Below are 16,964 nucleotides of genomic sequence, written 5' to 3'. Positions count from 1 at the left end.
CGTGCGACAGCATTCAGGCCTAGAGCTCAGCCCTGCGTAAGCAGACTGTACCTGCCTATTCTAGCGGGTGGTTTTGCTTTCTTATCGCGACCTCTTTTTACCCGCGTCGCAAAGTTACTGCGAATCTGCTTATTTTCACTTACTGCTAATTCACAGCTGTGCAAACGTGTTTAACTTGCAATAACAAGTTATGCAAAGTGTTTGCGCTCCATTTTCTTAAAGACTATTGTAAGAAACCTCTTATGTGTCATATGTTTCTCCGAGATACCTGGTCAAAAAATTTTACTTGTTATGGCAGCTTAGTGTTTGCAGTGAGTGGTCCATCTATAAATAAATAAATGTTATATTCTTTAAGCATGTGTCACGTGTAATTTTTTTAACATTCCTTCCACGGTCGACGACAGAAAGAGTGACTCCTTAAGTTCACAGGCCAATGGACTTGAGGAATATTTCCTTCGAAGAGTGTCCTTGGCACATCTGGCAAGGTTTTAATTGGAAAAAGAATGCACTCAAAAAGTGCTTCTACAATGCGGAGGAGACCTCAACCGCGCCGTCGCAGAGGCGGTGGTGTTGCTACGAGCTAGGTTACAGCTCCGCAATCTGCTCCCAATGATGTTTCTCGCGGAAGTGCGGGCAGAAGATGCAAGAGCTCCTTGCGCCACTATCTGCGTGTCCTTCGGGGAACACTAGCTCTAGTTGTTGCTCACAAGCATGAGGAAGAGTAGGCCCCCTATTACATTGCCAAATTGAGTCTGCTTTTTGAAATACTGAAGCTCTGCAGTATGAGTGATCCGTGTCGCCCGCTTTGTTGCACTCTTAAGGTGCATTTGAAAATTCGCGCGTCTGCAATATAGCGAAGAGGCCACCCTTATCGTCAAAGGCCCGGTGGAAGCCAGAAAAGCCGCATAACGAAGGGCAGGTAGATGGCCACGGCGTCCTGGCGTTCGGGCACCAACTCGCCATTAGGTCGTATTGTTTTAGCAGCATCCGTTCGCGTGAATTAAACTTCCATACGCCTCCGCCTGGCCTATACCGTATCAGTAAAACACTGCATCGTCTCCAGTAAAAGACCGCAATAATTTTCTAAATTGACCAAATACTAACCTGCCTGCGCTTTATATACCTTTCTATGCCGTGTCTTCCCCATTTTCTCGCAATGAGATGGTTCGTTTTGTATACGAGAATTGCAGTATTACCCATCCCCGTCTCTATAAACCTCGCGGCCAATGTGCCTCTTGATTCCGGGCCGTCGAAGACGTGCCTGTTTTTGTGCATCGTTCTCGGCAACATTTGCAGACCCCATTGTTCGTCGAAATAGACGGTATATAACCACGCTGCTGCTGCTGCTGCTGGGCAAACTCCGGGAGCCGGCGGGCGGATGCTGGAGTGGGCGACGCGGGGTGGGTGGGCGCAGTTTTCTTTTGGGTTGCGGGCGAGAAACCGGTTCGTTGGGCAATATTGATTTCTTGGGGGGAGGAACGGTGGGGAGCGCGGCAAGGGCTCCGGCGCGTTGTGCGGTGCGTGTCCCTCTCCGCGTGCTTCCCCTCCCCCTTTCCCCTGCAGACGCGCCCAACCCCACCGTCCCTCACGTGGAAGAGGGCCTCCTTTATATCCCCCGGACATTTCTTTTCCATTCTTTCCTCCTCGCCCTCGAGCGTATTTTTCATTCGCGCGCCCCTGATGAATGTCCGCCCCAGGCGCTCGCCGCCATCACCGTTGCGTCGAGCACGCTTCGACGGAAGCAGTAGGCCTGGCCGCCTGCTTGTTTGCTTGCTTGCTTGCTTGCTTGCTTGCTTGCTTGCTTTACTTTCGCCGCGTAACCGCGTTGCGCTAGCGGCAGCGTGGGTGCCGTTAAACAAAGAAGCCTACGCCTCCCCCCTCCCACGCGCGCGCTGACGCCCTCTCGCTTTGCATTGCGAGTGGTAGATAGGCGCGGTATAATGGCCGCGTTGCCTGCTTGCTCGTCGCGGCGTCTGCGCCTCCTGACGTGACTCCTGGGCCGCCCTGGCCTGATTGCGCTGCGAACGCGGTGACTCACGATAGTTGCGCGGGCCAGAAGGCTTGGTAGGAAGGAACGAGAGAGTAGGCGGGATTTTCCTTCTTGCTACCGTTGCCATTTTTCCGTAAAATTCGAGGCGGCGTCCTCCTTCTCTCGCTTTGTTTCCGGCTGATCGAACTAAATGTATTTGTTGTGCTGATAAATCTCCAGCTGGACTTCGAATGCAGTACCAGTATCTGTAACTGAATAAGCATCTTTAGTTTTGTCTTGTCGCATTTTTAAAAGCAAGATAAAAAAAAATCAATCGTGCCAATATGTTGTTATTTCGCAAATAACTCGCGTGTACTTTATTCGTTTTAGTGAACCGAAAGCTAGCCTTCCTCATCCGTTGGTCCACATACTTTTGTATTCGTATTCTACGTGTTTGAAAATACAGTGACTTGATTGAATGCCGAAGAAGAACGGAGTGTTGTCCTGAGGCCGTATTTTTCACCGATATGTCGTTTTTTTTTTTCGTTACCTTTGTCGTTCGTCAGTGGCTCGCACAAAGCTGAGGATAGCAATAGGGGCTTGTTGGTACGGCATATCTTACTTTGTTATAGCGCAAGCTTGACAAGGACAAAAGAAGAAGCGCTGTGTGTGTCTGATGTGCCTTCTTTTGTCCTTGTCAAGCTTGCGCTATAACAAAATAAGATATGTCGCACAAAGCGGCCGCCTTGCGCTATCGCCGGGATCGGACGTAGGCGGGACAGATAAGACACGGACCGCATGGGATAAACAATGCGAGTTCTTAACAAAATGCGACCGCTTGTTTCTAACGAGTGCTGTGCCGGCACCTCAGGGATACCGGAAAGCTTGAGCCTCCTGAACCTTTTGGGGTGCCACGCGAGAAAGCCGAAAGCACGTATACTGCTTATGCTCTGACGTCATATCGAGGCCGCCATATTCTTGTACAGCCAGTACGATAAAGAGCCACGCGGTATTTTCGTTCCTTATCTCCAGCTGCACAGTGAAAGCGGTGAACAAGGCGCTTACAGTATGGCGTACGTGACGTCACACGAATGCGTGACGTAACACCTACGAACGGCGGAGCGAACTAACGTGACCCGTAGCCTTCGTTAAATGAGTTTATTGACAGAACATTTCTGTCTCGCTCTCCATATTTTAGAGCTGTCGAGCAGTAATTTACTTGCGTTGCCTTCTTTATGGCGACTGATTATGAACGCGCGACACACACAGTGAGGCGCCGGACACCTTTGATGTGTAAACACGGACATTATATGATCGTGGTGTCGGAAAACCGAATCAATTCAACACGCAGCTTTCGTCGACACAATCGCTGTATGGCTTTCAACCACAGCACAGGGATGTGACCGACACTCGCTGTACAAGACCGATTTGGTCCTCGCAGCGGTCGTTGGCCAGCAGTGCCTCCCCTTGCGCCGCACTTGGATTTATGATTTGGGGACTGCTGTTATATAAGTTGGCATTCCCATGTGGTGTTGTCGTAACTAGGCCGATCCCGAAGGCTGTGCTTTCAAAGGTGGTCGCTTGGTGGGCCGATACTGAACGCAGGACGCAATTTGTGACCTCGCAAGGGTTTTAGCGCGGTCTGTATATACGTGAGTCTCGTTTCACGCCGCTGAGGCGTGGCCGGCACAATGAACAGTGCACGGAGGAGTCTCGGAGAGGAAGCGCTTGCGGACGTTCTTATAGCTCCGCGCATCTCTACAAGACATTCTTGAACGCTTCGATTGTAAAACGCAATTCATCACTGAATGTAAACAAGTGGCAATCATTCAGTTCGTTCAAGTAGTAAAGAAGCCGGGTTAATTCATTATCTTGTACTGCTTCAACACAAACGATGCTGTCGGGTTCGTGACATCTTAGCACCTACGCATAACGTAAAGAAAAATTATGCAGGTCCTACACGCTGTCAATATCGGCGTAAGCTACGCACTGTATGATTCCACACTTGCGCTAAACTTGTTAGCTATGGCTTTACTAGCCTCAGTGAGCGTTTCAGTCGTATCAAAGGGCTAGTGAACTGTCACGAGGAGAGAGGAGTGTAAAAGGTGTGAAATGATCATGAGCAATTCGAATCTATCGCGCTGTGTGATCGTTCTTGTTTCCACCAGATGCCGCTACACGCGCGTATCTGTTAGTTACTGTATATGCTACCAAAGGTTTTGGTAGCATATACAGTAACTCTAGTATCTGTCGACCAAAGCCTCTCTATTTGTCCCCGTGATTTGCAGAAGTGTTCTCAGACGCGGCCGCGCGGTTCTAAGCGAGTGCCGGCTTCAGTCGTCTCAAAGCGCTATAGCTGCCACGAGGAAAGAGTGGTGGAAGCTGGTAACTAAGCGTGTGTTAGGAAGCTGGCGCGTGCGGGCTATTTGAGAGTTGTACAGCATGCTGATACGCTTGTTCGCACGCACTGTCAGCGCGTAGCTTCCTTTGTTTCACTTGATTTTGAAAATTGGATCTACGTAACATAAAACACGTGTCTGCGTTAACGCAACATCGCATTACCTCAAAATATTTAACAGAATAATCTACATCGGGCAATTTGCGTCCACCGATTCGCACACGCACTGCGTGGGTTCCGCATCATCTTTTTTTGTTATCATTTCATCTTTTTTGCCTCTTTTATTCTGTTATTATTCCGGCTCTTCAAATAAGTTTAAACAAGGCCGATAATTTATTAATCGTGTCATAACCCCTTTAGAACGTTATCGCTGTATTGTATCACGATTGTGTCAAATTCCGGGTGTCTTTCAACTTTATCAAATTTACTACGGCAGCCGATTTGCGCAGAGAGAGTGTCACCATTATTTCCCGGTTCGACAGTTTGTGTCCTGCAAAAAAAAAGAAAAAAAGAAAATGTGACAGAAACCTTCTCAAGATGACTGTCGACGTTAACGCGGTTAGCATTGATGACGCAGTGTATCGACACATCGTATTGTCACCGTGGAAACGCGTCCTGTACGAGGCGTGTGCTGCAGCCGGGGTCCTCTCGCATTTCCCCTCCGGACGCGCTGCGCCATCTATCGGTGCCGCCGCGAAGTCCGTGCGTGGCGCGTGCGTTAAATAAAATAAGACGCGATTGTCTGAATGTATATGACGCAGGTTTGATTCCACCCAGCAGCGGAGAAACTTAATTATTTTGTTTCTTATCATCGGAGAGCGGCACATATCCAGTCGCGCATACTCAGCGATCCACACTGGCGGTAAAGAGGCTCGTTAAAAGAGCGGCGCATAGCCACTTACACGTACCCGCGTGGAACAATTAAGTAGGCGCCGATGAGGTTCATTGAAGAGCGGTGTGTACCCGCGCTGGCACATATCGACATACCCAGTGCCCTGAAGTTGGCATGAAGGGGGTTCACTGAAGAGCCAGCACATTCTGGGGGGCACACATACCCGGTGACCTAAGTTGCTTCGATGGTTGGTTTCGAACCAAGTTCCCTCAGCACGGCGGCGCGGTGCTGTTTACCCGTTGTAGGCTATGGTGAGCCCAGTGACCTAGGGACGCGAAAGAGGTTGTAGATGCAACTGCAAACTGCAAGCTAGATGAAGTTCCCAAAGATTGCTGATCGCATTAACAAAATAATACGTATATAAAACGTTGCGGCGATGGTCGAACTTATCGTAAAGCTCAAACCTCATGGAGGCATGCTGCTGACGACAGACCCGACCACGAAATACTGTAGCGTAGTATTTACACGTATTAGCGTTGGATTTAGTACTGACATGTCGCGCAAGATCGTATGATATGCAGGCACGGACTTTAAACCGCTCACAGCTGGTGAAAGTGGTGAAGTCGATGCTTTTATTTTTGATGCGTGTGTGTGTGTTATAACAGGTCGCCTTCCCGGTTAATCAGGAACAAAGCATTCAAGGAAAAAAAAATAATAGTAGTAAAGTACGGTCCCTTCACAGTGCCGCGCGTTGTTCTGGTTTCCGGCGCAGTCAGCTGTTGGGCGAACGAAAAACAGTAAGGTCCGGGCTCTTTTTTTAACGTCTCGCGGAGCGGCGAACTTTCGATGACACATCCATGTAAACGATGCCTTCTCCTTCCTTTTCTTTTTTTTTCTCTCTCTCTCTCTTTTTAAATTTCTGTGTACAGCACTGCTGCTTTCCGCACCGCCGTGTCCAGCTTGCTTTTGAAAGCGGTTTACTGCCGCAGCCAAGAACGGCTTCGCGAAGCGCATGGTTAGCGATTTGGCAACTCGTCGCGGTTACTGCAAACCTAGCATTTCTCTCTCTCTCTCTCTCTCTCTCTCTCGGCTCCGTATAAACTTGGCAGTATGTAGGCTCCGGTGTGCCTGCAATTTTTCCTGTAATATGTTTGTAAAACAAAAAAATATTACTACAGAAGTTCGCCGTCAACGCTATGTATACTCCTTACACTAGCTGTTACTCAAGGAGGCAAACCCGTCGCACTCGTTCGCATTCCCTTACACTGTAGTTCAAGTTTTCGTTATTCCAAATACAGGTGGTTTATTTTTTAAAATCGCTTGTGGCATACTTGTTGAGCTGGCCGATTGCTCGATGAGGTGGACATGCTCTAGAAATCAATATGCATATTGGACGAGGATGTGCAAGGATTGACTTACTACCCTGTTGGCGCGACATCTTCGATATATAGTTATTCTAGGGTGGAGACATTTTCACACGGGCACATGAAGGGACGCGCATGTTTGACCAATTGGCCGACTCTGCAGGCATATTTACTAAAGTTGCTCTCTCTCTCTCTCTCTCTCTCTCTCTCTCTCTCTCTCTCTCTCTCTCTCTCTCTCTCTCTCTCTCTCTCTCTCTCATAATCTTTTTAGTTAATTACTCGCTAACGCGTGTTCTCCTTAATTGGATTGGCGATTTCCCTTAGCTCTCTTCATCGTGCAGGTGTCGCACTTCAACAACGAGTTTAGTATCAACCAAAATGTACAGTTTCCTGCTATATTGCCACGGGAGTGAAAACTGGCGGTGTGACGCTGTTGTGTGCATGGGAATCCTACTAGGGGGTATAGCTTCGGATTGCCATCCTTCTCAGACACCTTGGAAGTGCCCCGGAAACGTCCGTCACAGTTCTTATTTTCTACTAAAACACCACGTAAGGAGGTGCTCCTTCTTCTCTGACAGTATTACTCAATATATTTATTTATTCTACAATAACTACTTTTGCTTTGATGTACAATTATATGAAACGTTAATTGTCAGCGGGCTATTAAGTTTCTAATAAGAGACGACAAGGTCAGCGCTCGATTTGCGACCGTTTGTGATCTGTCCTTTGCTTTTCATCGCTTGGTCATGCACAGCCGGTGACTAAACTTTATTGAAATGTTTAATACGGGGGAAGGAAAACGTTTTGCTAAGATTTTATTTTCAGGAAGCTTCATCTGTGTGTCCGTATCCGCGTTCTTTTTTCTTTTTTCCTTTTTCCCCAAACGGCACAGCGCCCATTTGGAAACTCGCATGTAGTCGCATATTATACCTCTATAGGTAATCATATCATGAGAAGCCAACGAACAAAGGCACCAAGGAAAACATAGGAGAAATTACTTATACTTACGAATTGAATTAAAGAAATGATAAATTAATGGCAATGAAAGTGGATCAAAAAAAAAACTTTTACAGAGCATCGCACGCGTAATTCGAAGGCGTGAGATCGTTCTCCACCTTCGGCAAGTTTTTTTTTCTCATCGACTTTCATTGCCATTAATTTATCATTTCTTTAATTCAATTAGTAAGTACAAGTAATTTCCTCTATGTTTTCCTTGGTGTCATCGTTGGCTTCTCGTGTGTCATCGTTGGCTTCTCGTGATATGAGTAACAAAAATCGGGCCCCTCGGTTAAGCCCCTTCTTTCTCGTTCTCTATAGGTAATATTGTACGAAAACTCTACGGTTCCAACTTTACACTTCGCTATAAGTCATCCTTTTTTTTTGCATTCGAAAAGCATGCACTAGAGTTTCTGCAACCTCCAAAATGCGTGTCGTTATTAATTTAAGAGTGCCCATATAGCCTCCGCAGCGTTTTTCTGCATGCAGCTAAGTATGTGAAACGCGATACGGAGTCCATTGCGCTCGCGTGCTGCACGCAACTTGTTCGCGCAGCTGCTGCCTCTGGCGCGTCTCGCACGTGTATGTCTGCGCCGTGTACGGTGCTGCGAAGAGGGGGAAAAAAAGGTCGGCTGGAAAAAAAACGTCGGCTGCCGCGTTCGACCGACCGCGGTGGAATGCGCTTCACCTTTGGCACGAGCTCGTTTATATAACAAGGTCGATTGCGAAACGCATGACGCGCTGTCTGTTGTACGGCGCTCGAGCAGTCAATCACTCGCTCATAATGTCATGTGGGGGAGCCAGACGTTGTCCTTTCTTTCTTTCTTTCTTTCTTTCTTTCTTTCTTTCTTTCTTTCTTTCTTTCTTTCTTTCTTTCTTTCTTTGGTGTCAGCCGCGTTTCGCGAAAGTTCATTTCGATGCAAACAAGCTGCTTCCCTTTTTTTTTCTTCGCTTTCTTTTTTTTTTCTTTGCTTGAGTTGCCGTGAAAATCGAGATGAAGCCTGAACAAACGTATAGAAGAAAATACAACTTCCGCTCATGCGCAGGGAGCCAAGGTGTGACAGAACAACGTGGTCATGATAACATACTTTGGATGAAGCACATTTCTGCGGAATATAATACGATAGATGTATCGCAGACACAATCAGACCCTTTCTTTATAATATAAAACGCTTCCAACAACTCCCTTGCAGTTTGGTCCCTACTTCTGCCAAGAATCAATACTAGCGCTAAGATAGGTGCGGAGCCGTTAAAGAGTTGCTTCTTCTTCTTCTTCTTCTTCTTCTTCTTCTTCTTCTTCTTCTTGTGAATAGTTTTAGCGAGGCTTAACTTGACATTGTGCGTGGTCATCGAGAGTTTCTAACCGTTATACGCCGTTGAACGCGTGACCAGAGATTGAGGCTAAAGCTCCGATTATAGTTCGTTACTTTCGCGTTCGTTCCGATCAGTCTGAAGTCAGCGCCGAAGCTCTTGTGCGCAACGCGATCTACGCTTAAGAGAATGCACTGACGTGGATTAAGGGTCACAGTAACTATAGATGATGGCTCGAACACGCGCTATGTAATGCTAGTTGGGTGTTCCTCTTTTCATTTCTTCCTTTCTGACCCGTTCTTTCTTTCCTCGTCGATGAACGAGCAGTAACGCGCGTTTCCTCTCAACCGCACTCGGCCAACACGGTGCGCATGTAGTGTAACTTTCGTGCTTTCTTTTTTATATAAAGCTATACACACGGCGCCTCTGTTTGAACAGCACGCTCCCTCGCGCCCCCCCCCCCCCCCTGTTTGTTGAGGGAGAGAGTGCATTGGGCGCTCGCACTGCCAAGCATCGCTATATTATTTCTCGCAGAGCTCCGGGAAAAAAAAAAGAAGAGATTATCACTTTAAAAGAAAACGCGCCGAAGCGTATGACTATGTGGCCGTATTTTCTCTCTCGATCGGCCACGTTTGGCGTCACGCTTTACTCTCTCTCTCTCTCTTCTATTTCTTTAGTGGCACGAGCATAGAGTGACACTCTTGGTTCTTGCGCAGCACTTCCGGTTCACCTCCCGAGACGACCGTGGAGGAAATTCAAAATAAATAGGAAAAAATATAGTGCAGTACAAAATTGGTGGATTTCATTGTAGATATGATATCAGAGCATAAGTTTGGTTACAAGTTGAGTTGCTCAAGCGCCTGGAATAAGTCGAATTAATTAGAAATCGCCGATTGCCGCATGCACACCAAACCGCAAAATCGTACACTCTAGAGGCCCGCCACGTGAGCACGAGTTTGGCGAAATTCCTGGAAACCCGAAAGTTATGACGTCGCTAACGACACACACAGGAAGGTGGCACGATATTTAACCGGCTAATTAATGAAAAAAGACAGGTGCATCCGAGTTCGGGATCGTGCGTTGCGTTCATCTAAAGTCGACCCAAAGAAAACCAACGCCGAGGTGCGAGTGCCACCAAGAGACACCGAAGTCAAAAGTTAGGGTCGCCTACCATTTTCGTTTTCCTATTTTGCCTGACGTACAGTCGACCAAAAAAGTTTACGGACCACGAGATCTCAGAAAATTCTAAATATGCGCATAGCCTTTAAAAGCAGCCAGTAAATCCGGGCATCCGAATGTTGTTCGCACATACCACTAAAGGCTGGAAATGGGAACACCTGGCTGCGTTTTGACGCTGAGGAGATATTCAGATTTTTGTCAGATGTCATGGTCCGTAAACTTTTTTGGTCGACTGTACGTGACGCTCATCGCAACGCCTCGCTCGAGCTGACCTGATGGCCCGTCATGTTGGCGCAGCCCAGTCAGCGCTCGCCGAAAGCGATATAACCCCCCTCTCCCCCCCCCCACACGCACACACAAACACTCCGCAATTAAATGATCGAAACTGCAGTCGCGGTGCGACGGCTGTCGCGCGCGTTCGGAGATGAATGCGTCAAGCCGCGGCCTGCGCTTCCCACGTCATGCAACCGGGATGGATTGCTGACGTGACGCTTCGTGTATGCCTTCGTTACGTCACCTTTGAGCGCGTGGAAGCGGTATACTTCCCGTATGTATGCAAGCGTGGAGTTCAAACCGTCCAGACTTGCCCGATTCCGAAAGGTGTGGCGCCGGAGCGGATTCCGAACGGAGTGGCGTTGTAGCGGATTCCGAACGGAGTGGCGTTGGAGCGGATCGATTCCGAACGGAGTGGCGTTGGAGCTGATTCCGAACGGAGTGGCGTTGTAGCAGATTCCGAACGGAGTGGCGTTGGAGCGGATCGATTCCGAACGGAGTGGCGTTGGAGCGGATTCCGAACGGAGTGGCGTTGGAGCGGATCGATTCCGAACGGAGTGGCGTTGTAGCGGATTCCGAACGGAGTGGCGTTGGAGCGGATCGATTCCGAACGGAGTGGCGTTGGAGCTGATTCCGAACGGAGTGGCGTTGTAGCGGATTCCGAACGGAGTGGCGTTGGAGCTGATTCCGAACGGAGTGGCGTTGTCGCGGATTCCGAACAGAGTGGCGTTGGAGCTGATTCCGAACGGAGTGGCGTTGGAGCTGATTCCGAACGGAGTGGCGTTGTCGCGGATTCCGAACGGAGTGGCGTTGTCGCGGATTCCGAACGGAGTGGCGTTGGAGCTGATTCCGAACGGAGTGGCGTTGTCGCGGATTCCGAACGGAGTGGCGTTGGAGCTGATTCCGAACGGAGTGGCGTTGTCGCGGATTCCGAACGGAGTGGCGTTGGAGCTGATTCCGAACGGAGTGGCGTTGGAGCTGATTCCGAACGGAGTGGCGTTGTCGCGGATTCCGAACGGAGTGGCGTTGGAGCTGATTCCGAACGGAGTGGCGTTGTCGCGGATTCCGAACAGAGTGGCGTTGGAGCTGATTCCGAACGGAGTGGCGTTGGAGCTGATTCCGAACGGAGTGGCGTTGTCGCGGATTCCGAACGGAGTGGCGTTGTCGCGGATTCCGAACGGAGTGGCGTTGGAGCGGATCGATTCCGAACGGATTGGCGTTGGAGCTGATTCCGAACGGAGTGGCGTTGGAGCGGCTAAATTCTCTCCTCGTGACTTGCGAGAGAGAGAGATGAGTTCCCTTCCGGCGCTATGAACGCGAGACGCGAGTATAAAGTGTGCGTGGCAGGTGAGTGTGCGGAACAATTTTAGGAACGCGCGCTCGCCGCATAGAAGGCGCCAGTCCACTATAATAGGCACCTATTATCGGCGGCGTGCATTGAACGAGATGTCGTGTACGGAGGCGCCACTGCTCTGTGTATGCGGAGCGGCTATCTTGAAGCGCGAACTGTGGCATCTTCGGATGGATACTACTACTACTACTACTACTAATAATAATAATAATAATAATAATAATGATGATGATGATGATGATGATGATGAAACAGGCGAGGGTTGTTTTCCCTCCTTGATCCTTTTATGGTCAGAATTTTGTCATTGAAGTGAGAAGTTTGTGTTTCGTGCTTTGGAATGGCAAAAGGCGGGCAGAAATAAAACAAGAAAATATCGGTGCGGTTCTTGCAACATATCGAAGGCCTTTCTCCTTACGTCATGAATCACCAAGAACTCTATAGGCGTTGAAGGCAGCCTGTTGTTCTTCGGACTGACGGATACGATCCTGGTGGATATGAACCGTGGCCAGAAATTATTGGAAGACCATTTCTTGTGCGACTGAAGGCAAGAGATATTGTGCAAGAGATTTGTGTTGCCTTTGGCATCACGTTCTTGATGAGCAACACTTTCAGTGATGCCGCCGCACAGAAGCCTAACCTTATCGTGATGCGACGCGTGGACATTAGAGAAAATATCAGGGAAGAACAGTGTTTATTTGCTGTACCAAGTGAACAAATTGTATGTCGTTATGTTACTCGCGCTCGGATTTCTGAGATTGGCTTCGGCGTTGCTTTTTTCTCTGCGTCGGATATTTCTTGTAAAGCATTGTACGCTCTGCAAGAATCATCGAAACAGGAATATTTGAAGAGTTTCTGCCGCCACGTCTTTCAGTTCGTCGCATGCTTGAGATAAATGGCTATTCATTGCGAAATTCTTCGGCCGCGACGATAGCATCTAAATGTCAGATGTTTGCTATACACTAAAGTCCAGAACGAACGTGAACCCGTCCTTTGGTTCTCCTCGCATACTTCTATCTGCCACGCGGCCGCAACTCTAAAAGGACGCATGTCAGCAAAAAATTGAGGGCAAGACAGACATGCGCACACGGCGACAAGATCTGTAAACTTCCTCAACTCGCACGCTGCACAGCATATCTATATAATTGTCGCTTTGGAACGTTAAACCTAACCAATCAATAATCAATCAACCTGTCTTCTTTTCTGATCACTGTTTAAAAAAACTTGGCGCCCATCAAGACGTCTATCGCCAGCTCGCCCAGCAATAAGTCTTTTGAGCCGTGCTAAAGGAGCGAAAATCTTCTGCGGTGTGAGGTCAACTGCTGATCTTCTTCCTCTTGCACATAGTGAAATACGTAAATGTGGCCCTTTAGTATGGGTTACTTGGCCCGGCGTCTTTCATTTGGTGCCTTCGAATGCGCGTCGCTGTATTCACTGTGAACGGAGAGAGCGTGATCTGCAAGTTCGAACGAAACGACGGAACAGTGGACGAGCAAGTGCTGCGACTCGTCGGCAAGCAGCGAAGTCGCATCGTGACTGATTTGCAGTCCGGTCGCAGTGTTTGTGTGTGTGTGTGTACACACACACACACGCACGCACGCACGCGCACACACACACACAGTCATGCAGAGACTGCTGTCGGCGCGGCTGGTGGGGTCAGCGCGAACGTGATTGGGCCAGCGATGTTTGAGTGTGCGGTTTCGATGGCCCGCCGCACCGCCATGTTTGCAGAAGAAGCCACTATATGTTTGCTGTGCGCTCGTAGGTTTGTGTACGTGTGTGAGCAGAGCTGCATACGGCTCTCTTATATTGACCTGAGAGCCCGCGGGGAATAGGGGCATGGGGGGGGGGGGGGGGATGATTTTGGTCTTCATTGTCTCCGTTAGTAATCGGCAGTTTTCTTTTTTTTTTTCGCCATAGGAAGGATAATAAAGTTTGGAGCTTGTATTTCGTCAATTAAAAGTTGTTTTGTGTCCCTCGCGAAAGGTAAAATTGTCATCGGCCTCAGTGTAGCATAAAGATACAAAGCAGCAGCAAGCTTGTCCGCCACATTACGGACTTCCGCGGAACTTTTTTTTTTCTTCTTAAAGCGAAGCGTTATATGGCTAGGCGAAACGGAAATCTATCTGTCCACGTACAGAAAACTGTCATCATGATCAAAGGCTCGAGCCTCGTCGTCGTCTTCCACAGCTGGCTCCGTTGCCGCTCGTCATTCCAGAACAGAGAGAGAGAGAAAAAAAAACATTTATTTGAACCATCGAGGTGGTTGCTCTTGAGGTCGAGTGGGTGGTGTCCTCATTCCAGGACTCCACTGGCCATGGCTGTTCGACGTACTTGCTGGACGAGAGCTTCTTGTCCCGCCAGGGTATCGCCGGTCAGCTGTACCTCCCACCGCTCAAATAACGTGCTAGGCGTCTTTAAGTGTTGAGGTTTGCCCCCGCACCCCCACGAGATCTTTTGCCGTCGTAATGGAGAGGCCGTGTTTACGGGGGTAGGAGCCATTCGTTGTCTTACGTGACGGACAGATTTAATTTCGATGCAATTTAACCTCATTAAGAAACAAAGACATAACCAATAATTGAGAAAGACTTTAATGCACCGTCGGGATCAACCCAGTGATAAACACCGGGGCCGTACGTTTCAGCTTCGCTGGTTGGCCATCTATACGAAGCGCTTGGGCGCTGGTTTTTTTTTTCTCTTTTTTTCAATGTATTGCCGCTGTCGTACCGACCCGTGAGAGTGTCCCTGTGTTTTCAGAACCGCTTCGTTTGTCTGAGCGCGAACGTTGATCGGGCCATGTGTTCTTGTTGCCGTTGCAGCCTGAGGAACCGGAAGCAGCAGCAGCGGCGGAAGCGGAAGAGCATCGTCTTCTCCGGCGGCGGCCGCTGTCCACCGCCGATGGGGAGCCATGGGGAAAGGGGGAAGCCGGGCGGCTGACGCGCGCTTCTCGGACAGCAGCCCTCTTCAGCCGCCGGCCATTCGCCGGTGAGCACTGCTCTCTCTCTCTCTCTCTCTCTCTCTCTCTCTCTCTCTCTCTCTCTCTCTCTCTCTCTCTCTCTCTCTCTCTCTGTGTGTGTGTGTGTGTGTGTGTGTGTCTGTCTGTCTGTCTGTCTGTCTGTCTGTCTGTGTCAGCCAGCCATCCTCTCTCTCCCGGCGTACGCCAAGAAACATGATGGTTACTTGATGCGCACCCGCCGTGATGGCGTGGTGGCTATGGCATCGCGCTGCGAAGCACGAGGTCGCGGGATCGAATCCCGGCCATGGCAGCCGCAGTCGGACGGTATGGCGAAATGGAAAAGCGCCCGCATCTGCACCTACCGGTCATTGGGTGCACGTTAAACCCAAGTGGTCGGAATTAGTCCTGACTCCCCTTTTGTCGTCCGGACTTTTGTCGTCTGTCCTCCAGCGTTAGCAACCTGCTGATACTCTTTTACGTTTCATACATCCAATCACAAGTCCTCATAATTCAACAAAGCACTTTTTTTTTTTGCAATTATAAAGCTAGAACAGCTCTTTGCGCACTGTTTTAGTAGGAAATGACTAATGTTACAGACGGAATGATGCTAGCCAGGTGCGTCTTCAAGGTATCCTGGCTCTCCGAGGACGATACCAATTCGAAGTCGATCACCATATATATCGGCATTCCCATGCATACAACAGCGGGGCAGCGCCAGATTTTCCTCTAGGTGGTGCAGTGAGAAACTGCATGGTTTAGGGCGAGCGGAGATCTTTCGCTGGTGGCTTCATAAGTGCGCTGTCCTCCCGTGCACCTATACTGTTGGAGGTCACGTAATACCAACACACTAAAAACAATTGCACCCTTTGGGGTGTATATCTGCCACACAACAATAACCGTCATCTGTCTTGCTTGCGTTTCCTTTCTTGAAAACGCTGCGCTCGATACTTTCCTGTCGAGAATGCTCTGTCATGCTGATAACGCGCATGCCTTTCGCTACTTGGAAGTACCGGGCTCGCAGCGGTAAAGAAAGGAAATGCAGGCAAGACAGATGATGATTATTGCTGTGTGTAAACTTATTTATAGAGTGAAGTTTCAGGTATGCGGTGAAGTGAGAGGCAGCCCTACATCGAAGCCTTATTCTTGCTCGATGCCGGCGCTTTTCATCACGCCAGCGTTGCTATATAACTACTGTTCGCGGTCATCGAGTGTTTTATGTTTACTGCAGTTCACGGCCCGGCCTATAAAACTATACGAGCCTTACTTCGTGTATAGTTTAACACTTCGCTGTCGCAGTCAGTGATTTGCCTTTCTTGGAGAAACTGCGCGACTCGTTACACTTTCATCCTTGCCTTACCTTCTGCGGTCATCTAGTTCGAATTTGCAATATATTTACGCAGTAAACGCATTTAATCTACTTTTGCTGAGAAAGGGAAGAACAAATGCCAATTTAATGTTGAGACTGGAGCTTGCGCATTACTGGGTAGGCTTAACAATGTGTTCCATCGAGTACTTTCAACCCTGCACACGTATACGTCCGAGGATTGGCGTAACCGAGTTGAACTGTCTACCAGTAGTTACTGAAAAAAAACTGTACAACATAACACATAACAAGTTTCACTCGTTACAATTAAGAAAAAATTGAATTCAGTACACGGAGTGAAATGCGGTAACCTGAAGTTCTGACCTTACGCTCAGCATAGAATCTTTGTTCTGTCACCCGCATTTGCGCCCCATAATTTCATTCACTGCAGGTTTCGTTAATATGTGTCACAGCTGTCAAATCGTCACACGTAAAGTAAGTTTCTGCGATGCCGTAAGTTTCTGCGATGCCGGGCGGCGGCTGGCGCGACTGAGCGCGGACCCTATCTTGATAGCCATCTGCGGTGGGTGTTTAGTTCGAATTTGCAATATATTTACGCAGTAAACGCATTTAATGTGCTTTGCTGAGAAAGGGAAGAACAAATGCCAATTTAATGTTGAGACTGGAGCTTGCGCATTACTGGGTAGGCTTAACAACGTGTTCCATCGAGTACTTTCAACCCTGCACACGTACGTCCGAAGATTGGCGTACGCGTGCAGATGACTGTTGCTATAAGCATGTAGGCGCGCCGAAGGCTAGTGGAGCTCGAGCACGTGCGCTACGTTCTCACCGCGTATAGTTCGCGTTGAAGCGAGGGGCAGCGAGAAAGTGAATTCGCTCGCTGCTGCTGCCGCGTTTCCTCACGCCAGCGTTCTGACAGCGAGTGTCCGCGGTCATCGAGTGAGGTGTGTTCATGCTTACCTGTGCGCGCGTGACACCATGTTTGCTAATTCAGTTATTCAACGGATGGTTACA

At 48.9% G+C, this 16,964-nt stretch overlaps 2 protein-coding genes across 3 annotated transcripts in view; one reads left to right on the top strand and one right to left on the bottom strand.

Annotated features, from left to right (window-relative positions):
- LOC139056267 (zinc finger protein 316-like) overlaps positions 1-16,964 on the top strand; it is a 70,872-nt gene that overhangs the window by 42,349 nt on the left and 11,559 nt on the right. For both annotated transcript variants that reach the window (XM_070534352.1, XM_070534353.1), the window contains exon 2: positions 14,490-14,655. The gene's annotated coding sequence lies outside the window, so the exon portion shown is untranslated. The remainder of the gene's footprint in view (positions 1-14,489; positions 14,656-16,964) is intronic.
- LOC139055795 (putative nuclear envelope pore membrane protein POM 121B) lies at positions 424-15,996 on the bottom strand. The gene is made up of 3 exons (XM_070533344.1): positions 15,984-15,996; positions 10,904-11,547; positions 424-477 (listed from the first exon to the last, which is right to left on the bottom strand). Exons 1-3 carry the CDS (start codon positions 15,994-15,996, stop codon positions 424-426), a joined length of 711 nt encoding a protein of 236 aa, XP_070389445.1.

This window comes from Dermacentor albipictus, chromosome 2, assembly GCF_038994185.2.
Source record: "Dermacentor albipictus isolate Rhodes 1998 colony chromosome 2, USDA_Dalb.pri_finalv2, whole genome shotgun sequence".
Lineage (NCBI taxonomy): Eukaryota > Metazoa > Arthropoda > Arachnida > Ixodida > Ixodidae > Dermacentor > Dermacentor albipictus.
The sequence above is the reverse complement of the archived record's forward strand: the minus strand, read 5'-3'. Positions and strand labels throughout refer to the sequence as shown.